This window comes from Hyaena hyaena, unplaced genomic scaffold (genome assembly GCF_003009895.1).
Source record: "Hyaena hyaena isolate Hyena2069 unplaced genomic scaffold, ASM300989v1 scaffold_138, whole genome shotgun sequence".
Lineage (NCBI taxonomy): Eukaryota > Metazoa > Chordata > Mammalia > Carnivora > Hyaenidae > Hyaena > Hyaena hyaena.
In genome coordinates, this window is record NW_024080770.1 from 421,200 (window position 1) to 447,586 (window position 26,387).

Genomic DNA, 26,387 nt, shown 5'->3' on the forward strand with positions numbered 1-26,387 from the left:
GTAATTCAACAGCACAATTGAGAGCACACTTGGCCACCTCAGCAGCTGTCCTCCTCTGTGCGCTTCTTGAAAGGCTGTGTCTCTAACTCTGGCGTCTGGCTGGCCTGAGTCCTACACTTAACACTCTCTGGCTTTCTGTTTTGCCCATGGAGGAGAAGCAGGCCCATGCTGGCATTTCGTTGTCAGACTCCCCCAAAGGGGGCTGAACTCCTTCCAGCAAGGAGCCCTGCTTTGTCACGAGGATAACAGTGGCTAGCCCAGGTGTTTCCTGGTGGCTACCCGTGCGTCCTGGAGTTGAGCCTGTCTAGAACCTGGCTGCCTGAAGTCTCACCCTTCAGCTTGTGTTACAGGGGCAGCATGGGCCCAGAGGGGCGAGGGTGCATGGAATTAAAAAGCACTCCACCAGGAATCAGAGGCCTGGCTCCCATCCCAGCTCTTGCCACCACCTTGCCGTAGGATGGGAGTTGGCAAACTTTCTTCTTCAAAGGGCCAGATAGTAAATATTTTAGGTTTCAGAGTCCATATGGCCTCTTGCACCTACTCAGCTCTGCCATTATATCCAGGCAAAAGCCAGAGACCATATGGAAATGAATGGATGCGGCTGTGTTCCAATAAAACTTTATTTATAAAAATAGACGGTGGGCCAAATTTGGTGTATGGGCCCTAGGTTGCTGAGTCTGCTATAGGGCCCTTTTAAAGGCATGTCAGCTTCCTGAGCCTCAGTTTTCTTACCTATCGAATGGACTGTTAGACTGGAAGGTTATGTCTTCTCTGACCATGTAATATTTTAGGATTTAATAAATTGCTAGGTCCCCTTGTTCCATGTGCCACACATGGGCCCAGAGGAGAGGGGTGAGTTTTGAGCAGGGTCTGGAGCCCAAACCTGCATGTAAAATAGGGACCCACAGCTCTTTGGAGGCCCCAGCTGCATATGTGGACACTGCTCATGCTTTTTATTCTTCCTGATGGGTTTCCGTTCCTCCATCAAAGCCCATCTCAAAAAGTCACCCCCTCAGTGAAGCCTCCGGAATCCAACCCACCTAAACAAATCAGTGCTCGGAGCCCCTGAGTCATCACTCAGGCTTCAAACATTCATCCACTCAACCAGCAGACTTTTTGAGTCCTTAATACATGCAAGTGCTCTAAGTTCTAAAATAGTAATATTTCCTGTGTTCCACTTGTGCAGAGCTTTGTCATTTACAAAGCCATTTCTTTATCTTCTATCATTTGAGCTTGTGCATATCCCTGTAGGTGTCACTCTTCTTATTCCTATTTTACAGATGTGAAAACTAAGGCCCAGAGAAGTAAAGGGTTTTATCCCTGGCCATGGATGCTATAGCCATACTTGAAATTCAAAGGCAGTTCTCTGTCCACTGCCCCAGGCTGCCCCAGGCCTCTTCCATAGGAATGAAAGTCAGAAGACCTGGGGTCTGGTTCTAGCTCCTCCACTGTGTGATCACAGGCAAGATTCTGCCCTTTTCTTGGCCTGGATGCCCTCCTGTGCGACATGAAAAAGCTAGAGATGTTCTTGAAGCCCTGTGACAGTCTCGGATTCTGGGCCTCCAGAGGGGCTGTGCACCCTGCCCCACAGACAGTGGAGAAAGCACTGTCATTTCCCCCAAACAATAGCACTGAGCCCTTGGGTGCATGTCAGGTGCACAGCCACTGGGGCCCGCGTGTGCACAGAGCTGTCCCAGTCAGCGCTGAGCAGATGATGTAGATCGCCTGACAACCCTTGCATTTTCCTGCAAGGGAGCCGCAGCTTGGCCAGACAGGTCGGCAATGCTCTGAATACCCCCCCCCACCCCGCCCCAGCTGAGGCAGAGGCAGCTGAAGTCCCTGGGCCAACCCCCATGCAGCCTCCTAGCACAGGAGGCCACATGGAGTCAGGGAGGAGAGGGCCAACACGGGCCAGGGCAGTCAAGGGAGCCTTGTCAGGCCCCAGGTTCTCCCTACTGACTGCTGAGCCCTGAAGGGTCCCTAACTGCACCCCCTTCTAGCCCTGGAGACCAGCCTCCTGGGCCCTGGCATCTTTGCTTCTTTTTCCTTTTTTAGCTGTTTCTTTGCTTTTTCTCCCTTCTCTTTTCTTTATTCCTTCTTCTTTACTTCCCCTCCTCCTTAAAAAAAATTTTTTTTAACATTTATTCATTTTTGAGAGACCTAGAAAGAGCGCAAGTGGGGGAGGGGCAGAGAGAGAGGGAGACACAGAATCTGAAGCAGGCTCCAGGCTCTGAGCCATCAGTACAGATCCCGAAGCAGGGCTTGACCCACGAACCGTGAGATCATGACCTGAACTGAAGTCCGATGCTTAACCGACTGAGCCACCTAGGCACACCACCCCTTCCTCCTTCTTTTCTCATTTTGTTCTCCTAGTCTCCCTCTGGACTCTGAGGATGAGTGGTATCCTGTACTTCCAGGTAGCTCAGTCCCCAGCACACACAGCTGATAGCAATGGCGGTGGTAGTACAATGTAGTAGTAGGAATAACAGCAGTAATAACCAAGCTCACAGTTACTGAGCATTTGTGTGCCAGGCACTGTATGATGTGCTTCACGCATGTCATTTAATTTAGTCTTCACAAAACCTTTATGGGAGAGGTATTATCTCCATTTTACAGGTGAGAAAATAGAAACACGGAAAGTTCGAATTACTCATTTAAAACCAGACAGCCGGCGAGAGGCTGAGTCAAGGTACAAATTCAGGCCTGTCGCCGTGCACCATCTAGACAACATTAGTTGATTAGATGCTGCGTTCTGGAAGGCTTTTCAGCTGAGAGGACTGAACCGAGGGGCTGGGTGACTTGGACAGGGCCACACGGGTATGTGGCAGAGCCAGGCCTTCCTGCTCTCTTTCTCCTGCGTCTCGGTGGCCTCCTGGGCTTCGGGACTGGGTTCAAAGCAGATGCCCGCTCCAGCTACCATTCTTCCTTCTTCCCATCCAGGCCCTTCTCCCAGGAGGCTGGGCCTTGGTGTGCCCCAGGAGACGCCCTTCCGGTCTGAGCCAGATGGCAAGAGGCAGTGGGGAGCTCAGAGCCAGCCCTGGAAGAGGGAGGCACGGTGCCTACGGAGGCCGTGTGGGCAGCAAGGGACCCAGGAAGGCGGTGGCAGCACCTGGCTGGTCTCCAGAATATCAGCTGGAAAGTCAGAGGCAAAGATGGCTTCATCCCCCTTGGCTTGTCTTAGTTAATTAACTGAGCACACATTTCTTAAGCACCCCCTGCTTTGGGCCGGCCACACTGCTACGTGCCAGGAGAGGACCTGGAGTTGAGGGTGGCTCGGTCTTGCCCTCTGGGAACAGACACGGGCTCACGGGAAGCTGAGAGAAGACTGTCCCTGAAGTAAAGACGTTCCCCAGGATGTGCGGAGTCTATGCCAGAGGTGTTTTGCTGAGACAGTGGGACTGTGGGCACCCCGGGACCAGGGGGAGTTGGCGGGCCCAGCAGCCCCACTTCGGTGGCTGGGAGCATGGCACCCGTGTTCCCTAAGGTCTCCCTGGATACCTGGGAGTGTTGTTCAGGGCTGGCGCAACACCTGGCTGGTACACAGAGCTGCGCGGCCCTGGTCGTCACTAGATACTGGGCCAAGGTGACTGTCTGCGGCCGTGCTCTGTCTTTCCCCCTTCCTCCTCCTGTTCCTCTTCCTCCTTCTGCCATTTACTCTTTTAAGTAAACTTTTAATTTTAGAACAATTCTAGACTTATAGAGTTATTGTGAAGACCTTCCTTCCTTTGACCACACTCACCGCCTCCCTATGCTGATGCAAAGCTGGGTGCTGTGTTCCCGCCCCCCTACCCCCTGCCTTCTCGCTCTTGAGGAGCCTTCCTCCTGCGCTGGCCCCAGCGGCATCCCCTCCTCTCAGCTCTCTGCACCACGGCCTCCTTCTCTGCCCCTCTCCTGGTAGACGCTGCCTGGGATGTTTGCCCATCTCCTAACACTCAACGATGCCCCCGTGAGCAAAGCTTCATTTAGTCAAGTCTGCTCGCACAGAACGTGGGGAGGGGGCCCGGCTGGCCTGGGTGGTGCTGGACGCTGGACCACGGTTTTTAAGAGGCGGTCAGGGCCCAGGCTTGGTGCCTTGGGTGGAGAATTGCCTCCTGGCACCCACTGTGTGAGGCTGGGTATGGGGTGGCAGGTGGGAACGGGGAGGGGATGGAGTGTGACAGGGAGGAGTGTGAGGGGAAGGGGGGGGAGCAAGGGAGGGTATTCCCAGGCCAGAGGAGAGCCTGTGCTTTTGCCCTGCCCTTAGCGCTCCTGCTGTTAATGGCGATCCGGCACACTTACATTAATTATCTCCAGTCCTCACCATGACCTTCAAGGTAGGCGCAATTAGCTCCATCTTGATAAGGAAACCGAGGCTCAGGGAGGCGGAGGACTGATAAAATTTGGCAAATCTAGGATTTAACCTAGATCTTTTGGCTTTTGGAGTGCAGACACTCTGGTGTCCCTGGCACCATGCACTTGGTTGACAGAGCATGGAAAATGTGTGTAATGGGCTGTCATCCCAAGATATCTGTAGGCTCCTCAGCGCAGGACAGTGGGTGTTCAAACCATGCGAGGAGGGATATGGTGTCCCTCCAAAGGCTGGTCCTTTCTGTCCCAGGAAGCAGGCCTCTGAAGGTCTCTTTGGAGGCTCCTAGAATGCTTCAGTATGGCCCTGAGCCACACGGAGCAGGAGGTGAGGAGGGGCAAGCAGGCAAAGGGACAGGTCCTCGAGGTCATGGCTGGAGTGCCTTCCCCTTTCTGCAACAACCTTAGCTGAGGGCCTGGGGAGCCCCTTTACGCCGTGGGACCTCAGCCTAGCCTGCAGTGGGTTGGATGACTGATGGACACCTGATCCAAGAGGACCCAAGCTGTCCGCTGGGCCGAGCCAGTCAGGTTCTCTCTTTCAGGGACTGTGATTACAGGCTGGCCAGCTGGTCAGCTTTGGGGAGCTGAGCTGCAGGTTCCAAAGAGTTGGGCCCTAGCTGGGACCATGGTGAGCCAAAGCCACATGGGAGTCGGAGTCGCAGGGGAAGAGAAGCCAGAGTGACGGGGTACAGCAGAGACAGGGATGGTGTGGCCGAGAGAGGGAGGGAGAGGCTTGGGCTTTTGAATATTGGCCTTCACACTGGCAAAGCGCTGCCATTCCCTTTTGCTTGTGCCGGCCCAGAGGGGCTGTGCCTTGACTGAACTCAGGCTGCTGCAGATGGAGGGGCTGGGCTCCCAGCACCGAACGACGTGTGCCCTACGAGGTGAGCAACACAGCGGAAGGGCCCTGGCTGAGATCCAGGAGACCTACGTGGGCACAGCACTCTACAGTGTTTAGGAACATTCTTGTTGCTCACAGCAGCCCTGGGTGGCCCTCCGGCCAGGGGTGATCTACATTCAACAGCTGGGGACAGCGAAGCCTGGGAAAGTGGGGGTCTCACCCAAGGTTACAGCCCCAGAGCTGAACCAGAGATCTAGGCCCCCTGATTCCAGACCTGCTGCCTCTTCCACAACTCACCCCGTGATCCCTTCTCTTGCTAGGTAGCTGGGCGGCCTGGGCGTTAGAAATACAGTGTGCGAAGTGCCTAGGACCGGGCCTGGCACCCGGAGAGTCTCAGGAAGTAGGAGCTGTTATTAATGTTATTACTTTTTTAAGCACAGCTCTGAGCTGCCACCCACCACTCAGAGGCCTTCTTTCATTCTCCAGATGTACGGATGCTGTCTGGGGTGTCCTGGCCCAGCACATAGACTATCTGTCCACACCTTACCCCCTACACTTCCAGTGGCCCAACACTTCCAGTACCTTCTGGTGCAAGGGATCCCTGCATCCTTCCCACATCCCACCTCGGGGCCCTTCCTCATGTTGCAGCTGTCTGGAATTCCTTCCTCATCTCCCCTGCCCTCCAAGGATGGCTCTGGGCCCTCTCTTTGGACACACTTTCCCCCAAGTGGAAGAACGGCACCTTTTTCTGCCCTCGCCACTCGCTGCCCTGTGTTAGGCTTTCGCACGGAGGTGGGTCTCTCTCCTCTGGCCCACCCTGCCCGGTGTCCGCAGCGGATTCCCAGCCGATGCGGGAAGCCAGTCTTAATGAATGGGTTGGGGTTGGTGGGAAGGTCTTGGAGTGAGTGTGGCCCCTATAGACCCCATCTCCACCACCTGCTTCCATACTCCCCTTTCTGGTTGTGGCTAGTGGCCCAGACAGCTCTGGGCTGGCAGGGAATTTCAGAGCAGATGCCAAGAGATGTGAAGGAGGCTTTTCTTAGGCTCAGCACTCTCCCCAGGGCTCAGGAGCTCAGATGGTGCAGATTGGCAGAGTGCCCAGGAGGAGAGGGACTCCAGGCAACAGGGACTTCAGCCTGGAGCCAGCTGCCGGGACCTTCTCTCCCTCTGAGCCGGCCTGCAGATGTGGTGTCTCCACCCCCACCAGTCACACAAGTGTGTGTGCCCAAGTGCACCCACAGACACAGGCATACACACACGGGCTCCAGCACCCTACGTGTCCCCACAGGAGCCTCTTGACACGACTCTGTCCAGTGTCCAGGGCAGAGAATGCAAGAACCAGATGGGCAGACAGTCTGCGCCTCAGTATAGCCAGAGGGAGCCCCTCCCAGGACCTGGCCTCTGGGCCCTGCTGTTCCTTCAAGTTGTGTAGGATTTAAAGAAGTCCCCTGATCCAGCCCCTCCCCCACAAAGACAGACTCTGCTCAGAGGCTAAGATTCCATCGCTCTCCATGGAAACACATTTCACTGAACCCTACGTCCTGTCGGAAGTGCTCCTTAGGCAGGATGAAATGACCAAGGCCCAGACCCTTCCCTTGCAGCCTGTTGTTCTCACTGGAGACAGCAAGCAGCTGTCCCCATCCTTGGGGACACTGTCCTTCACACAGAGACAAGGGATGCAGACATGCATCCCTGAGCCTGCCTCCCACTGCCTGACTCACCCTGGGCTCGCCACCTCTCTTCCGACCTCTGATGTCCCAGCCTTTTCAATTATCTCTGCCATTCTGCCGCCTTCTAAGCCCTCCATCCTCACCGCTGTTCACAGCCCAGAATCAGGTATAATAGGAGAATGACTTCATGGCTCCTATGGCCTATAGAGGCTCCTATTTATGCACTCGTGTCCTGAACTTGCTTTTTATGGTGTCAAGAGCTCCCAAGCTGGGCAGTATCCCCAGGACCCAGGCTGTCTCTGTGGGACCCAGCTCTCTCCAGCTACTGCTTACAGTTCTTCTGTGCCCCCCACCCCCCACCCCACCTCCAGTGTGGAAGCTGGGCGAGCTAGCTTTCTCTGCACTTGACTTTATTCAAATGATTAAATGCCTCTGTCACAGCTCCCTCCTCCCCAATTCAAAATAATACTAGCTGAATTTTATATAGTGCTTACTACATGCCACATTGCTCCAAGCGAGCGAAAACAGGTTCCTCTTTTAATTCTCAATAGCCCTATTTGGTAGGTACTATTATTACCACCATTTAAAGATGCAGGGACTGAGTCACAGTGAGGTTAAGTGACTTGCTCAAGGTCATACATCTAGAACATGGCAGAGTGAGGCCCTCCCCGTAATACTTCTCCTCTTCTCTCTGTGAGCCTTGCTCCCTTCCACCTTCTCCCATTCAAAGGAGGAGAGCCTCCCTTCCCAAGGCCGACTCTCTTACTGCCCTGGTTCTGGGCTCTTCCTCCTGGCTTTGTTTCTGGAGGCCCCCCATTTGGCGGTATTTTCAAATGTCCTCTCCTAGTGTCTCAGGATTGGCCTCAAGTTTTTCTTTCTTTTTTTTTTTAAAGGGAGGGAGACAGGTCTACCATGCTCTTCCCTTGGTCTTACTTCCCCCAAGAATTGCGTTCCCTCTCATCCCTCCAGCTGCCCCCACTTCACCAAGACTAATCTCGTTGAAAACTTCAGGAATTTCCTGAGTGTCAGACCCAGAGGGGCAGGGCTGCCCTACCTGTGTGGCGTTGTAGGACAATTAGAGAAAAAATGGGCCCCTCTGGGTGGATGCAGCCTCTGGGAGTGCATAGTTTGCTGAGCACGCTGAACTTCAGCTTCCTAATCCATAGCTGGATTCTTTTGGACAGTGTACAAGCTGGACCACCGCACAGAGGGTCTTGGATGTTGGCATCCTTGGTGTCCTTCATATTCTGGGCACACTCATCCTTGATGGCCAGGCTTCCTCTGCCTTCTTCCTGGATGCTCTACTCTCCTGCTTCCGCTGGTCCTTTGCACTGATTTTAAGAGTGAGCCAAGATTTCACATGAGCTGCTCTGATGCTGGCCCACAGAGAAGGCCACCAAGAACTTGCCTCCAGATCCATTCCATGCTCTACCTGGTTGAACCAGGACACCCAAGCTTGGTGTGACAACCTGAAGGCAACATTCTCCTCCATGTTGGCTCTCTCTGTACTGTCTGATTCCTGTTAACGTGTTCACTCCTTGGTCAACCAGATTGAACACCTTCCCTTCCTCTTTTTCCCTGCACACCTTGTCCTAGCCATTCCTCCTTCCCAGTCCTGTCCTTTGCTCCTGTTCCTTAGCCCCCACTGTCATCCAGGTCCTCACCCTTTCCAGTCTGGGCTTGGGCCAGACCTCCTCAGCAGCTTTCCAGTCCCCTCCTTAGTCTTCCCCCACCAACTTCCAGATTATGCTCCACTTCTGCTCTCTGCATAAAAACCTGCTTTTGGCTCAAAATGTCACTCCTCCACTCAGACACCTTCTGTGACTCCCCATTGATCACAGGGAGAGAAGCCCAAATTTCCAACCTGCCTTTCAGTGTCCTCTGCCATATGTCATACCTCTCCAGGCTTAGCCATTGCTCTGTAGCTGAGGAAAGCGTTTTGGAGCTAACCCTTGGCAGTGCTTTTCCATAGCTGAGCTCTCTGGAAGGCTGCCAGGGAGGAGGTGGGTGGGGGGAGGTGTTGGGGTAGGGGTGGCTTGGCCCTCTCCACCCCCATCCCAAGCAGAAGCCTTTTAATGGCCACCAACAGCCTGACAGCTGTCCCCGCACCCCGGGCAGCCTGGATCAGAGCTTAGCCAGACTGCAAATGTGGAAGGCTCGTCTCAGGGCAGGTGGGTAAGAGATGGAGGGAACTGAGAAGCCTCTCACGGAGGAGTCACTCATTCAGGGAGAAAGGCGGGGCTTCAAGGGAATTCGGTGGGATGGCAGGGTTGGATGGGGGGCAGGGCAGCACGTCTGAATGGAGAGTTCATCCTAGTATATTCCTTCATGTTGTGAACTGATTCAGTTTCTCACTCTCTCTCTGAGTGTTTGACAATTAGGGAGGCAGGTGTGGCTATCACTCTCCCAGCGATGAGGGAGATGGGCAATGGGCAGGTGAGGTGACTTGGTCAAGGTCACACAGTGTGTGCATCAGCAGCAGGACGGACATGTGAGAGTTTCCGGGAGGCAGGGCGGGGGGGGGGGTGTCTCCTGCTGCCAGCCCACCTGCTCGCCCCAGGCTGGACCTGGGTTTTCAGAACAGCAGGACCTTCCCCTGCCATCCAGTGAGGGGCTGGTTAACTCTGGCACCCAGTGGGGGGCCCCCAGGGGGAGGGGCGCATCTTGCCCTGCACCGTTCCTGGCCCAAATCGGCACGGGCACCTGGGAAGGGCAGCTGGCCAGCCACGTGCCAGTGTTACTTTAAAAATAAACCAGGGAAGAACGAGGCTTAAAAATAACCCTGGGGATGTGTGAGAAGCTAATTACTACTGCAGCCCCCTCTCAGGGCTTTGGGGAGTGTGGCTGGGACCCGTGGTGCCTGCGTGTCCCCTCTGCTCATCTCTTCTAGTTGGGAGCCGGGTCACAGCACAGCCGGGGGCGGGCAGGGCCTCAGAATCCGAGGGTAGGAGCTGGGGGTGGTCCTGGGCATCCTGGCTGGCCTCCTTCGTGTGGATCAGGACGCGGAGGCAGGGTGGGGAGGAGAGCGACGTGGTCCGGGTCCCGGCAGGGTTCCCCTCTACCTTACTCATCTCTGGGCTGTGCCTCGTGACTTTCCCCTGGAATCATCTGGCTCCAAAATGGACTTTGGGGTCCCAAGTCCCGCTGTCCTCTGAAGGCATGTGGTGGCAGCCAGGTAGCTGTTTTTGTCAGCTCTTGCGCCCTATGTGGGACTCCTGACCACTACTTCCCATGTGTTCTACTCTGTTGAGAAGAACTTTGAGGCCTATCTCGATCCATCAGGGTAAGAATGCACTGCCCTTCTGGCTGTCCACTCCCGGCTGCCTCCACGGGCCCCTGTGGCCTGTGAGCTTGCATCGCGGGACCCTCAGTGCTAAGTGGGGATTGGACTGCAGCCTGGCCAGGCCTGAAGAGCCCCCAAGCAGTGGCTGGGGGGCGGACAGGAGCCGCACTCCCATCCCACATACCCGGCACCCCCTCCAAGACCCTTGTTCTTGCAGATCCCCCACCTTTGGCAGAGGGTGTGAGGACATACTGCAGTGACAGAGAGAGGGACATGGGGCCTAGCTGAGGACACAGCTGAGGACAGACTTGCAGGATCAAAGAGAAAAAGCAGAGCTTATCCAGAGGAGGGAAGCAGAGGCCAAGACTGCTGGAAGCTGGCAGCAACGATCAAAGGACCAGGATGGAGGGGGAGGGGGGGCAGATGGGGGAAGTGGCAGCAAGGAGCTGACTGGGGTGGGGGGGCTGCTGCACGGCAAGCAGGGGCTTTGGGGTCAGATGGGCCTGGACTTGGGTCCCTGGCTGGGAGCCCTGAGCTGATAACCAAGCTGGAACTTGGACCTCGTTTGCATAATGGACATAATGATCACTGCTCCCCGGCCTCTGCAGGAGGGTTTGCGAAGCATTTATGAAAAAGGCCTGCAGACGGGGAGGGAGCCGTGATGTCGTGTGTTCTCTCCCTTGCCTCTCTCGGAATTCGGTACCTCGGTTCCACCTCCGGCTCCACAGATACAAAAGTCGCCCCGACCACCTTCTGCTGCTGGAACGAGCTGTTGAACGTGGCACTGTTTTCACAGTCAGTGTCTCCCATGGCCGCCAGGCTGCCAGTTGCAGTGGTTGCTTCCCTGTGGTCATCTGACTTGATTTCCCAGCAGCAGCTGGCAGCTGACAGCTCCCTCTCTCCTGAAACACTGCTCTTGGTCTCCAGGTTCCTCTCCAGTGTCTGGCAGGCCCCCTTTCCTGCTCCCTCCCTCCTGGTGTTGGGGATGGGGGGGGGTGGCGCTGGCCCTGGGCTTTTCTCCCCTGCTCCGCCCTCTACCCAGCTGATCTCATCTAGCCTCGTGACTTTAAATATTATTTCCATCTGATAACTCCCAGATTTTTATTTCAGCTTTGACCTCTCCCTTGAGCCACAGACTTGTCTACCTAACTGCCCACAGGGCCTTGTAATAAGCGTCTCAAAATTAACCTGTGTGTCTGAAACAGAAATCTCGAGTCTCATCTCTTTACCAAACCTGTTACTCTCCGGGTTTGACGTTCTGCCTCAGCTAATGCTTACCCTCCATCCGGCTGCTTAAGTCAAAGATCATCCCTGACTCTCGTCTTTCCTTGATGCGTACGGTCCTCTCCCACCCTCCTCTCCCCCGGCGCATGCATCGTGTCCAGCATCAGGTTCAGCCACTCTGCCCCCACACATGCCCTCAAGCCATGCCTGCTCACCATGTCCACAGTCTCCACCTGGGTCCAACCTACCCTCATTCTCGCAGGTCCTTGGTAGGTCTCCCTGCTTCCCTCTTGAGTTACGACCACCTGACCTCCCCAGAGCAGACACAGGGATCTGGTAAAGACTGTCGTCATATCCCATAACACAGGGCTTAAAACCTTCTAGTGACTTCCATCACGCTTTGAGTAAAATCCAAGCTCTTGACCCCATGGCCGTTGCCCTGCAAAACTCGGTCCTTCTGTGCTTCCTCCTCCTGGCTCGGTACGCTGCAGCCCACTGCTCTCTCTGCTCCTGTTCCTCAAACATGCCAAGCCGTGGCCTGCTGGGAACTTTGCATTTGCCATCCCTCCCCCTTCTGCTCCCCCCAGAGGCTGTTCCTGATTTTTGCATCATACAGGACCCTATGCCCATCCCTCTCTCTACCACATCTTCTTGTCTTACTGTCTCTTGGCACTTGTTCCCAGTGAGATGATGTTTATTTGTGACCACCTAGCCCTGGGTACACCCACCTACTTCCTCTGAACTGTAGACACCGGAAAGACAGGAGCTGAGTCTGCGGGGCCCAGAACAGTGCCTGACGCACGGGAGATGCTCCGAGAAACAAAGGGAGTGCAGGATGACTGCGTGGGCATATCGAGGGAGTAGAAAGGGCCGGGAGACTGGGTCTGAGGACTGGCTCTGTTATGGAACTGCTGGTGGCTGGGGCAGGTCACTCTCCAGCTGCCTCCACCACCTGCCCCCTGCGTCTCAGTCTCCTCATCCGGAAGAGAGAAGTGTTGCACTGAATCAGCGATTTGCAAAGAATCCCAAGGACCCCAGGGCTTGCTGCGGTGGCATCCACCGCCCAGCTGAGAGCCCTTGTTCTGCACGAGTGTGCCAGTGTCAGCACCCTGAGCTCACCCCATTCCGGCCAAAGGCTGAGGAAGATGCTTGCCACCACCTGCAGTCGGCCTGTGTAGGCTCTGCAGCAGGTAATCACGTGATTATCATCGACATTTTGAGATCTGAAAGCATTTGTGAAGACCCAGGGGCTATCCGGGCCCCTCAGAGATCTAGCAGGTCACGGGTCTAGGTGGGATGTTGAAAGTTGGTCCATGAGCAGGATGTTAGCTTCCAGGGCCTTGGAAGTCCCTGAGCTGGCCTAGGGCGATTGCATAGACTGGCCCCCAGGGCAGTCATCCCGGGCTGGCTCGGATCCAGAGGCAATCTGGGAAGACTGTCTGCAGCCTCTCTCCTGGCCACCCTCTGTCAGACTGCACTGGCTGGGGTCAGCCTGCTCTCAGCGCCACGGCTGCCTCCCACACCCCACCCACGGACTACTGTGGGAGCCGAGGGCTGTGGGTGCCGCCCTTTCCGGTGGGAGGCTCCTGCATTCCAGCCGTCCCAGGGGCAGGGACGGCGGACTTGCTCTGCTGATAAGCGGGGCCTCGGCCACGGTCAGAAATGCTTTCTTTCTGAAAGGGGTGACTGGGAGGTCCTGTGCAGACCTCCTCTATTCTTGGGACTGACACAGAAGGAAGTCCCTCCAGGGCTCAGCCAGCATGGGGTGAAGTGGGGACAAGCGTGTAACCCTGCGTAGTGTGCTTCTTAGGAAGGGCTGGAAGTAGAGGCCAGGAGCGGGTCCAGTACAGGCCGTCGGAGCTGTACGGGGGGCCCAGACACACCAGTCCATCCCCTCGCAGATGAGGCCTGGGGGATATGACTTGCTGTGGGTCTCCCAGCCAGACAACTGAGACACAGTGGAGGGGACCGTGTGTCCCACTTTCCTTACTCAGCTGCAGTGAGCTGTCGTTAGTCACAGCTCTGAGAAAGGACACATAGCCCATCTCTGTGAATCCAGTGGCTGACTCTGAGGGGCAGGCAGGGGACCTCAGGGCCTCTTGGGTCCCAAGAAAGGCGGGTGTTTCCAACTCTGGGTCACAGAGCTGGGCATGACACGCAAGGGAAGGAGGTCTGCCATTGAATTTGGGACCAGGTTTCTCTCTGGCCCCACCTAGAGGTGGACCAAAGACCAAGAGCGGCCCCAGAGGGTCTTACCCTGTTTAACCCTCACTGTTGGAAAAGCCATGATACGAGGTCATTCGGAAGAGGGAGTCACCTGGCTCAGCTGGACCAAAGCCCCCCAATTTGTTCGCAGGAGAGTGGTGCTCACATGGCTGACTGGCCTCGCTGGGGCTGATCCTTTCCCTGGGGTTGAAAGCAGCCTGAGAGCTAAGCCGTGAAGGCAGAACCTGTCCGTAGGAACTCATTAAGACCCCCAGTCCCCTTTCCCTGGGGGGGGCGGGGGGGGAGTTGCCGCCTTCTCCTGGGGCCACCCACTGACTCCTGCAGTCTCCACCATTGGGCTCACCCCAGGAGCTTTGGCTCATGAACTCCAAAGATCCAAAGATTCCTCCTCAACCACCCCTTGAATGTTTCTTAAGTACCAAGGAAACCCAGAAAGAAAATGCTAGCAGCTGGCTGGCAAGTGGCCCAGCCTCCAAAGTACAGAGTGCTGATTCTAATAAGTTCTCTTCTCTCCTGAGCTTTGCAAACCTGGAGGCAGATCTCTTCATGGCCGGGAGGTGGGTTTAAAACTTACAGGCTCCTGGGCTTAGCCCAGGCCTAATGCATTAAGTCGTAGGGCCAGGCCCAGTCACCCATCACTCTGGCTCCAAACAACAGCTGCTACTGGGGACAAGTGTTCCACTTGGTGCACAGGGGCCATCTTACCTGTCCCAACACACCGGGGAGCAGGTGATTTGCCCAAGTTGTCCCTGGCAAAGCCCCCTCTCTCACTCACTGGCCACGCCTAAGAACCGTCACTCTGTTCTTTCTAGTCTTGGGTTCCCGTCCTGTTCAGAAAGAAAGATGGCTTTGACAAACGTGTGAGACTAAGTCCTCCCAGTGACAACTGCCCCCCCACCCCAGTACTGCCCCTTCTGCCCTCCACAGGCTGACACACACGTCTGCAACCCTCCACGTCTGTGTCATGGCAATAACCCACCATTAGCCACTGTGTAGGAGGCGAAGACACTTGTGTTCCAGGGGAGAGCATGGTTTAGGTTTGGGGGGGGGGTCCCGAGCTGACTCTTGCTCCCACATCACTGGCTTAGGATTATGCTCCTTATGCTTTCCCGTCTGGGTTCTTCGTTGGCAAAGTAGGAGCAATGATACTGGTGGCTCTGGGTCAACAGGAGCCTCAGAAGAGATACCGTGTGACCGAGTGCTTTATACTCCAAGGGCTGGGCAAGATTTACACATCCCTGTTCTGCCACTTGCCAGCCGTGTGCCTTTGCATGCCCTCCCCCCCGCACCGAGCCTCAGCGTCCTGGTCTGTATAGTGGGGATTGTAACAGTGCTGCCGTGGCTGTGAGGACTGCATGAGGTGATCTGGGTCATGGGCTTAGCCTAGAGAAAGCTCCCAGCTAATGGCAACTTTGGTTCCTAACCTTGGGAGCTGAGGCAGGCTCTGTAGGGAGTGGCTGCTTCTCAGGCAGGTCTGAGATCTGGACGGATCAGCCCAGGGCAGACCCCTTTGTGCATCAATCTGAGGTTTCCTTCTGCCTACAACTGCCCGCACCCCCGGCTTTCCCCCAAGGTCCCAGGGAGCCCCTCAGCACTAGGAGGAGGACTGGATCCATCCCGGAGAGGGCTGCTTCCTGTCTGAGAGCCTGGCGTCTCTCTCTCTCTCTCTCTCTGGGCTCCTCCACTGGGGCCTGACAGTTTGGGTCTCTGGAGAGAGCCCCCCAGACGGTCCTGTGGCTGGCGGGCTGGAATGTGCCTCTCCGGATGTTTCTGAGATGGTTATTTCTGCCCTGGGGCTGTGGTCAAGAGAGGCCCTACACATTCCTAGAGAGGGACACTGAGTCTATGCCAAGCTGTGAAGGCTTGAGCAGAGATGAAGGGGTCTGAGCGCTGGGGTCTGGGGCTGTCCACGCAGAGAATATCCACACAGTGTTGTGTGATAGTATCATCTCCTTCAGGTCAGTGCTGCCCTGGGGCTCCTGCATACATACCCTCCATAAAACTGGGTTTGGTCTGAGCTCCGGAGTGGCCCTGTGGCCCAGAAAAGGAAGTATGGTGACAGGCTAGAGGGGCTGAGGTCTGCTGGGTGACCAGGGCGAGGGTGAAGGGGGACAGTCAGGATTCAGGTTCATCACCCTGTGGTTCAGCTGGAATCCTGGGGGCACTTGTTCAGTTGGGGTTCTCAGGGCACCCTCAGGTTCAACCAAGTTCATGGAGTACCTACTAATCAACTAAGGTGATCCAATGGTTCAACCAGGGTCATGGGGCACCCAGTGGTTTAATCAAGTCCACCCACCAGACTCTGGAAGTCAGCCTCTCTGGGATCTGCCCTTGCCACTTTCTTGGGTACACTCATGCCCCTCAGCCTGTCTCATGCTATTTCCTCACCCAGAAAGTTCTCACTGCCCATCCTCACTCCTTATTCAAGCTCCCTTGAGTACTGCCTGCTCCAGGAAGCCTTCTCAGATCTCCATTTTGAGTCACTTTACTAAGATTTAACATGTAGAATGGTCAGCTTGTGGTTTCAGGATTCCACTGGACCTGAGGCTCTGTGGGGAAGGAACTGGGTCTTAGTTTTCTATTTTTGCGGTGCCAAGTATAGTGCCTAGCACTCAGGAGACCTCATTGATTTTTGGTAAACTGAACTGAAATGAAGGCTAAAGCCAGTTCTATTTGGAAGGTGACCCGGAGGGTCTGGGGGGCCCCCAAGACACTGCTTAGTCCACTTTGGGAACTTGGACTCTCCAGGCTGCCCCCTTGAAGATCAAGAAATTAAAGCATCTCAAGGTTAGGAAGAATCTTTTTTTTTTTTTTTTTTTAAATGTTTTTTTTTTTTTTTTTTTTTTTTTTTTAAATGTTTTTTTTTTTTTTTTTTATTTATTTCTAGGAGAGAGAGAGAGGGACAGCGTGAGCAGGGGAGGGTCAGAGAGAGAGGGAGTCACAGACTGAAACAGGCTCCAGGCTCTGAGCTGGCAGTCAGCACAGAGCCCGACGCGGGGCTCGAACCCACGAACCGCGAGATCATGACCCAAGCGAAAGTCGGACGCTCAACCAACTACGCCACCCGGGCGCCCCAAGGTTAGGAAGAATCTTAAAAGCTATTTATTTCAGTCCCCAGTCTGTTATGTGGGCTGTACGATGATCTTTTAAATGTATCGACTTGGCTAGGTTAAAGCCCTCAGTTATTAATCAAACACTAATCTAGGGGCTGCTGTGAAGCATTCTGTAGATGTAATTAAAGTCCATAATCAGTTGACTTTAAGTAGGGGAGATTATGTTTTATTAACTTGGATAATCTGAGTGGGCCTGCTTCAATCATTTGAACCGTCTTAAGAACCAAGCTGAGGTTTTCCCGAAAAAGAAATTCTGCCTGTGGATGGCAGCTTCAGCCCATGCTGGAAAGGCTTCAAGCTTGTCTGTTCTGATGGTCTACTCTATGGATTTCAGACTTACCTAGCAGCCACTACCATCACATAAGTCAATTCCTTGTAACACATCTCTTAATATATATCTTCTATTGGTTCTGACTGAACCCTGACTGATACAGGTATCCTCTGCAGCTTGCCCATCCAGTGTCTTCTTGTGATGGGGAGCTCACCACCTCTCAAGGCAGCACTGTCCATCTTTGGTCAGCTGCAACTTTAACAAGTTCTCCTTATATTGGACTTGGTTATGTCTTTCTGTGGATTCTACCCACTGGTGCTGGTTCAACCCCTTGGGCCCAAGTAGCCCAAGGTTGTCTTTTTTATCTTGCAATAGCCCAGCAAATATTTGAAGGCAGCATGCGTGCTCTCCACGCCTGTCCCATTCAGTGTACTTCATTTGACATGCTGCTCCCTTCCCCTGACTGTTCCCTCCGTTGTTGATGACTCTCTCTTAAAAGTTTGCCCTTCACCTGCCTGCCCCATTCCACATCATCACTTACAACAGAGTATATCTAGTAACCATAGGACCTTGAACCTGGGGCCCCCCATGGGCCCCTGCTGTCTGGATCCTGGCCCACGGGAAGCTGGGGTTCTTCTTGAAAGAAGAATTGAGCCCAAACCTCTTCTCCTAAGGGGGACTGGAGGCTGCACCGCCCCTTGGGACCTCATAGTCTCCACAAAGGGAGGAGCCAGTTTCCCACTTGGCCATTTAATCTCTGGGGAACCCATTCTCCATGGATCTGAGGAGCTTCCCTGGTGGATGGGGGAGGAAAGGAGGACAGCTGAAGACCACCGACACCTGTTTTCAGGCTTTCCCGGGGCTGGAGGAGGTGGGGCAAGCCCGTCTTCACTCCTCCCCTCACTTTCCCCCACCCGCGTGACCGCACAGCACATGGCCCCACCTAGGCTCCAGGGCCGGCTCCACCAGCTCTGAGGTCATTGGCTCTGATGCTCCACAACCGGGGTCCTTTCCAGCTCTCCACATTCTTGTCCTTAAAACCACAGTCTACGCCTCATGTCCCTTTCCAGGAGTCAGATCTCCAGGTTGTTTAGATCCTCACTGCTCCAAGTGTGGACAGTGAATTAACAGCATCAGTGTCTCCTGGGGGCTTCTGCATTCCTAAATGCAGAATCTCAGGCCCGGAGCCAGACCTACTGGTTCCCAGTCTGCATTTAAATAAGATCAAGCCGGTCTTTCCCGGCACAGCTGCATTTGCAAACCATTAATGGCTCCGCATGACGGAGTAGGGATCCTCTGCGGAACATCTCTTCTGTACAGATGGGAAGACTGAGGCACACCAGAGAAGCGTCTGCTCTTCCCGTGAGTTCAGAGGCAGCAGAAGCAAGAGAAAGAGCTGGAAGGATTTGTCTAAGGCAAGAGAAAGAACCCCGTTTCTAGCTCCCAGGCCTGGCTCTTGCTTTGAATTCCCAGCAGCCTTGTGTCCCCCTCACTAAGGGGTCCTTGCATGTCACTGGGAATCGGGGATGGTGACGAGGCAGTGTTTGTGGAGACGGAGGGTGGGAGGTGGGCCCCTGCCTGGCAGGGATCCTACAGAGGCCACAGGACCAGGAGCACTGGAGCTGTTTGCTCCAGGGGCAGCCGAGACCGGCTCTGGACAATGGGAAGGGGAACGTGTGACTTGGGGCAGTAGCGGGGCGTAGGGTGGCTCCAGGTGAGGGTGTGGTATAGGTCTCCAGGAGCTGCCCGGGACCTTCGCGGGGGAAGTTTCGGGACAATGAGGAGTCGTGGACAAGTTGGGAGGCGGTGGCATCACTGGGACCCTTGACTGCTCTCTCCACAGCGACAGCAGCCTAGAAAGGCATTTGTCATGTGGCTGTCTGACGGCCAGAGGCTAACAGGCAGGTCAGGAGGAGACCCAGGGCAAGCAGAGCAGGCTGGCTGGCCGCTCACTCTTTTATTTAAGAGCTTTCGGGGCTGAGGGTGGGGGGTAGGAACACCCAGGGTAGTGTCAGGAAACAGGGCTCCAAGGGCAGCTCTGAGAGTAACTCTAGCCTTAACCATGCCCCTTCTCCCATCTGAATTTCAGTTTCCACTCTGTAAAATGAGAGGATTAGAGCTAAAATTCTGATTTCTTTCTGGGCTAAATACTCTTGAGGGCTTGACGTCCTGAAGCTGGGCCGCAGCTGGACCCTGGGACCTATCCTGCATCATTTGTGACATTCATATAGAAGGGGCATCCCTGCTCCATGGGTGGGGGGCAGTGGGGATGGGGAGCTGCATGGCTCTGTGAAAGATACTCCCTATGGCCCTGGGAGTAAGCCCTGGCACTATCATTTTATATTGTAGGGTCCTGGGCCAATTTCAGAACCTCTCTGAGCTTCCCTTCCTTTGCCGGGAACAGAAAGATAATGCCTGCCCTCTCAGGGCGGCCGTGGGAACGCAGGCCGTGACAAGTGGCCCAGACGCTGCCTGACGTGTTATGGACACACATCAGTTCCCTGTGTTCAAGGCAGGGGTGGGGAGTGAGGGAGTGCCCATCTGGGTCTCTGATAAAGATCTCCATCAGACCTGGGTCTCTTCTCTGGCTGCTGGCTGGCTGCAGGGAAATCATTTGAAATTTTTTTTTATTACAAAATCAACTCACAGATTCACCGTTTGTGCTGCCAGCTGAGAGCTGTTTATAGTGGTGATTTGCACTACACTCATCTGTGCTTATTTATGTTTTCTTTGAAAATACTTATTGTGTTTGTCCTGTCCCCACTGTGGCCAGGCGTGTGTCTTCTATTTCTGTTTTATTCTTGCCCCCACTTCCTCTGTGTCTCCAGCTCCCCAGCCATGATGGGTGGGAATGGGACACTTAGGTAGGGGGCATGACAGTCAGAAGGACCTCTGATCAAATACACCCTCTTTGTATACGAGGAAACTGATGGTCACAGAGGACCAGCAGCTGGGCTAAGTGGAAGTGAACCTCTGCCTCGTCTCTCCCTTCCAGGGCAGGCTCTCCTACTACTGTGTGCCTCACTGTCCTTAACTGGTTTATGCAGGGTCTGCCTGCTCAAAGAAGGGACCATTGCCTTTGAGCCTGGATGTCAGGCAGACTCCAATCATGGGTGAAGATCTGGAAAGCCTGAGTAGGGGGAGTGGGATTAGGAGAATAAACGGAAGGATGGGGCAGCCTCTGGTCCCCAACCTCCTGTCCTCTACCAGTTAGGAGGGAGCAGAGGTGGCTGTGGTCTTGGTAATCCTTGGGAAACCAAGCAGTTCCCTTCTGTGTGGGGACTAATAGTAATAATACATGAAAATCATGTTAATTACACTAATCATCGCAGATATTGTTTATTAAGTACCTACTCTGTACCAGGCACTTCCTTTATATTATCCCTTGAATCCTGGGAGGCAGACATTATGCTCCCCATTTTGTAAATGACAAAACAAGCTCAGAGAGACTAAGTAACTTACTCAAGATCACATAACTAATGGTGGGGGGGGGAGTGTTGGGGAGATGGGTGGGGAGGTGGGTTGAGGGATAAACCCAGGCAGTGTGGCCCACCTTCCTACACCACCACAGGGAAGGCTTTTGTGGTCCAGGCAGAGGGGTGGCCTGTGGGCAGGGGGGAAGGAGTCGCTGATTGAGAGTGGGCAGTAGGACCAGTCTCGGCTGGGCTGCCCCTCCACGCCACCCCTGCAAGTCTATGGAGGACTGGGAACAGAGGTCTGGGAACCGGAGGTCTTGGTGCTAAGAGGGATGGTGGGTGGTGAGGGGAACAGGCTGGGGTGATGGAGGGAACTCCAGGGGGCGCTCCCAAAGGCCTTGGTTCTAATCAGGGTTGTACCTGCAACTTGCTGCGTGACTTTGGGCAAGTCACTCACCTCTCTGGGTGTTTGGATGATGGCTGATGTCTCCTTTCACTCTCTTATTGGAGGAGTCTGGGATGTAGGGGGTGGCAGGTCACGTCTGTACTTTCCTCCTTCTCGGAAAGATGTAAAAAGTACAGGTTCCTTCATGAGCTGCCTGCTTGAATTCACAATCTAAGGACTCCCAGGCCACGTGGTGGGTGATGGGAGCCTGTGCTCAGCTGAGAACAGGCCGGAAGCTGAGGAGAGAGCAGAGCGGAAGGTTTTCTGCCCCAGCTCCATCAGCTCATCAATCACCTGGCCTCTTGTTGCCTTATAGCCCCGAGGATTACGGGGGCACGTGTGGGAGCACAGCACCTGTGAGCCTGCGCTGGTCTCTGCTGGGGCCTGGTGCCCGGCACAGCTCTGCCACGTGGTCTGGGTCGGTCAGGGCCCAGGGTGTGGGGGAGCCGCAGGCTGGCTGCGGCGCGCTGGGGTGAGAGGCGCTCTCCCAGGAAGGGATTTGCCAGGGGGAAAGACAAGCCTTGGCTCCTTGGTGCCCTCAAGATATATGGGGCTGGGCTGGGTTCTTGAAGTGGAGAAGGAACTGGCAGAAAAACTCAGGGCATGGGAGTCAAAGAGGCTCAGCTGAATCTGGGCAAGTGCCATACTTTCAAGTCACAAGGCCACGGGTGAGTCATCTACACACACAGCCTTGGGTTCCTCCGCTGAAAAATAAGGGTCATGTAATGTTCCCCTTGAGAGGTTGGTGAGAGAATACAATGAGAGGGTATAGAACCTGACAAAGAGTAGATAATCAAAATCGTGGCCACTGTTATTGTTGCCGTTACTGCTCTTAGTAATATTAATAAGTAAAGAGTCATCCTGAACAAGTGGAAGGAGCAGAGGCCGGGGAGTCAGGTTTTGCGAACCTCTGGCTGTGTGACTTTTGTCACCTCTCTGGTTCCTTATCTGTAAGAGGAGGGGGTGGCACTAGCTGATCTTGAGTCCCCTTCCAGCTCTGACAGCCTCTGGGCTATGAATAGATGGGGCTGGGGCCCCGGAGGAGTTTAATGACTCAACAGCTAGAGAGGTTAAGCTTTCCCAGAAAAGAGTTTCCATTTGCGTTTGATGAACTTAGGGCACAACAAAGGAAGGGTTTCCTGGCTGGGCGGCCAGGGACGAGGGAGCTGGAGGAATCCTTGTAGCTCATGGAGACTGTGACTAACCAGGTGAATGACTAACTCAGACCCTGCTGACCCTTGACCAATCAGAGCTCCCCGGGAGCACCCAGCAAGCTGGCATCACGGAGCACGTCTTGGCCATGCCAATTTCAGCTGGCTCTGGGCTTCACAGCATATGGGAGCAGAAGAAGCAGCCAAGAGACCGGCAGGGAAAGAGCACTGGGCTTGGAGTCAGAAGACCTAGCTTCTTGCTCTAACTCTGCTGCTCACCAGCTGTGTGACTTTGGGGGAGTCCCTTCCCCTACTTTCCCCTCCATACCTTCATCTATGCAACGGAGCTAACGATACCTGGCGGCTTTCCTGAGCGGTGAAGGCTGAGACTCAAGAGATGAGATGAGAGTGCATTAGGATCACTAAGTGGTGGGTTCTGCCGTTTTTCTATCCCGGTGTGAGTCCTGGTGCCTTGGGAGACCTATTTGGGTCTCCCGAGGGATCAGGTGGACAGAGTCTGTTGCCTTTGGGTTTGGGGTCAAGATCAGCTTAATATAGGGCCCCTTCCAGCCATCTGATCACAGTCCAGACAGGCTTTTCTTAGAGCAGAGCCCCTGTGGACTGTTTCCAGCCAGATGGCGTAGCCAGAGAGAGGTGACAAAAAGCCAGGGATGGCTGGGTGGGGCAGGAAGTGGGCAGTGCCTTTCTGGGGCCCCCACAGGACTAGGGTGGTGCTTTGATGTTGTCTTTCTTCTTGCCCAGCAGTATGTCAATAAATATCACCAGAACTGTACTCTGTCTGCCTCTACTCCCGGCTCTTAGCATCTTTCTTGGTAAGGACTACAGGTACTTTGGGAAATGGCAGGGATGGAGGGGAAGGAGGATGCCCTTTCATTTCTGCGCATCTTAAGCCTATGGACAGCAGTCTCTGAGTGCTCGTGTGTGCTGCCGGGTACTGTGTTGGCACTGGGAGAACAGAGATGGGAACCACAGGGCCCTGCCCACATGGAGGTTCATTCAGTAAGAGGCAAAGCACATCCCCTCAAATGTGAATAACCATGCAAGAGAGCCTACACTGTGTCCTCCAGGTTGTCCTGACGGTGAGTCCTGTGGCCGTCTAGAGTGGTGGCCTGGGATGGTCTGGAAGACTTCAAGGAGGAAGTGGGATTTGAGCTGGACCTGCAAGGTTAGCTTGGACAAGGTGAATAGAAGACGGAGAGAAAGGTGTTCTCAGGAGTCAGACAGCATGGTGGCTGTGGGGGATCATGCCGGTAAGAAGTGAGAAATGAACTTGGACATTGATTCGGAGCCAGGTATGAAGGTCCTTAAAATTTGGAAAGAGCATGGGCCAGGTTCCACGGGCTGCTGGAAGTCACCGAGGGCTTCTGAGAGGGTATTGGTATGGTTGGAGCTGCACTTTGGGGAGATTTTTTCTGACGGTATTGTCCAGGGGAGCTCTCTCCGTGACAGAACGAGGCTGCAGGCAAAGTCAGCTGGGAAGTTACTTGTGGAGCTAGGGACCACGGGACTAAGAAAGGGGACACATAATCAAAGGCACCACATGTGGGAAGAGGTGGGGGGAAGGCCTAACTTGGTTGTCAGTGCTCCTGAAACCTTGGCAGGTGGCAGGGAAGTGGGAGAGGGGAGGCTTCCTTTTGGGCAGATCTGAGTCTGACTATTCTGCCCTGACTATTCTCCCCTGACTCAGAGGTGCCCCCATCCACTCCTGGGGCCCATTTCTTCCTCTTCCAAAAGGGGAATCCAGAGACTACATGGCAGTGCTCCCCATGGACCCCAGGGAGGAGTGGAGCTTTGGGACACAGTCCCAAGTGGATGGACTGCAAGAACAGCGTCCAGTCCTGCCTTGTACCCCCTCAACTTCTGCAGACTCCCAGGAAAACACTGCCATCTTGTCATGGGCTATGCCATGTGGCAATGAGCCCCTGGGAGCTCAGCCAAGGCAAGGAGGGGGACCAGAGAGAGGACAAGGAATGGGAAAGATGGAGGCCTGGAGACATCCTAATGGGCTTTGTGGGAAGGTGGGCTGGGAGGACGCCAGGACTTGGAGGAAGGCTTGAGATCATTTCAGCCAGCCAACCCCTCATTGTCTGGAGGTGAGCCTAAAACCTAGATAGGAGAAGGGACTTGCCCAAGGTCATATAGTGGGAAAAGTGATGGAGCTGGGCTGGAATCACAGAGTCCTGGGGAGCGAGTAAGGTGTTTACTCCTATCTGGACACTTTTGAATAGCAAGTCAAGGGCCTCCTGGGGATTCCTTTCCTGGATATCCATTCGTGTTCTGTGTGTGTGTGTGTGTGTGTGTGTGTGTGTGTGTGTGTGTGGCCTGCTGCACCGCTGTTTGGAGAAGAAAACTGAGGCCATTCCTGCGAGGTGACTGTTTTCCTGGGACAGCAGAGAAGGCAGACAGAACTGGATCTGGCTTCCAGCATCAGATCTGCTGCCCTAAGAAAATTAAAGGCACTGGCTGGCTTTGCCCAAACTCTGGGAGGTGGACACACACACACACACACACACACACTCCAAGCGGCACTCACAGAGGCAGTTACGGGTTGTTTCAAGCACCCAGAGTAGGCGGGAGTGCCGTGGAGTGCCAGAGTACCTGCATCCACACGTCTCCCGGGAGCCCCAGCCGGTGTAGACACGCCAAGGTGCGGAAGCCCATCTGCCAGGGACACGGAGGAGTCGCGCGCTCCCCGCCGCTCTACGCTCAGCTCTCTGCTCCAGGGCCTGGTCCGGCCACACCCCTCCTCCCCAGCCTCCGCCGGTCGTTCCTGCCCCTCTCACACACTTCAGAGTCCCCTGAGGCCCTCGCGCAACCTGGCAGGGACAAGTTAGGGCTGGCCCGGCCGGAGAGTCAGGTCCGGAGCCAGGAATCGACGCCTCCCCCGAGTCCTGTCTCCGCGGAGCAGACAAGCCAGGCTGAACTCGGGTTTCTGGCAGCGCGGGTTTCGGCGCCTAGACCTTCTCCGGGGGATCCCACCCCCCGCCCCAGCCCTGGCCGGCTCGGGACTACTCGGGTACGCGGCGCCCAGCCCCCGGGTCCCCGCCCCCCGTCGGCGAGTAGTTACCGATGGTGGTGATGACGGTGATGGCGAAGTAGAAGGAGCCGGCGAAGCGCCACTGCACGCCGGCCTTGTGCGGCTTGAGGCGCAGCACAACGCGCTCGAGCTCCTCGTAGCCGCCCTGGCTGAGGTTGTAGCGCGCCCGCAGCTCCTGCTGCCGCAGCTCCAGCCGCTGCCGCTCGATCATCTCGGGCTCCGACTCGAGCGCGTCGAAGACCGCGGCGCCCACCAGCAGGTAGGTGAAGGTGCACACGATGAGCGCCAGCGTGCGCACGTTCTGCCGCTTCATCGTCCCGCCCGAGCCGCCGCCGGCCCCCCGGCGCCCCCGGCCCGCGCCCCGGCCCCGGCCGCCGCTGCTGCTGCCCCGGAGGCGGCCTGGGGCATGGCTGCGCTCGCCTCTCCCCGCGCCGGGCACCCGCTCCGCGCCCAGGGGCCGCCGCCGCCAACGCCGCCGCCGCTGCCGCCGCGGAGCTGTCCCTTCAGCACCACCCACCGCCCTCCTCGGCCCGGCCCCGCTCCCGCCCCCCGCCCCCCGCCCGCAGGCCGCCTCCTCCCGCCAGCCCTCCCGCCCAGCCAAATAAGGACTGGGGAGACGCGCCGAGGGAGGGAGGAGGGGGGCTGGCGGAGGGGGAGGGGTGAGGGAGCGAGCGGGAGAGCCGCGGAGAGACCGGGCAGGACCGAGGGAGAGAGACCCAGGGAAAGATAACTAGACACAGAGAGAAACGCCTATAACTACAGAGAAAGCGAGGAAAAAGAGGCAGAGGGGGGTGTGACAGATAAGGAGATAAAACCAGAGGTAGACTCACAGCCACAGTAAAAGAAGCGGCAGGCAGAAAAATACAGAGCGAGAGAGACAGAGAGCGAGAGATGGAAACAGAAAGAGCGACAGAGACAGGGAGACCTGGATAGCTGGAGATACATTGGTGGCGGAAAAAGAAGAGCAAGGAAGGGAAAAGGAACGGGCAGAGCGACGCCCACACCCCAATCTCCACCGAAATCACAGCACGCTTTAACTGGAAGGGACCTTGGGCCTCGCTGTCCTGTCTTTTATTATGTCGATGAGGAAACTGAGGCGCAGAGAGGTCGAGCGACAAGCAAGGGCACACAGGGAATTAGTGCCAGCATTAGGACTCAGCCAAGTTTCCCTCCGCCCAGGCCACGCCCCCCACCCTGCGCCAGGCCACCGGCTGTCTTAGAAACAGCAGGGCGCAGCTGTGGACCTGGGCACGCGTGGGCCAACATCCAAGGGAAAGCCCTGCTCTCATGAAATGTGACCCTTCCCAGGTCAGCATGGCTCCTGGAACTGGCTGGGAAAGCACAG

The 26,387-nt window shown here is 55.5% G+C and overlaps 1 protein-coding gene across 1 annotated transcript in view; it reads right to left on the minus strand.

Annotated features, from left to right (window-relative positions):
- KCNK3 (potassium two pore domain channel subfamily K member 3) overlaps window positions 1–25,653 on the minus strand; it is a 38,188-nt gene extending 12,535 nt beyond the window's left edge. Inside the window, exon 1 of the mRNA XM_039238315.1 lies at window positions 25,073–25,653. Within this exon, the coding sequence (XP_039094246.1) occupies window positions 25,073–25,355 (283 nt within the window). The 5' untranslated portion in view covers window positions 25,356–25,653. The remainder of the gene's footprint in view (window positions 1–25,072) is intronic.
- Window positions 25,654–26,387: the final 734 nt, after the last annotated feature.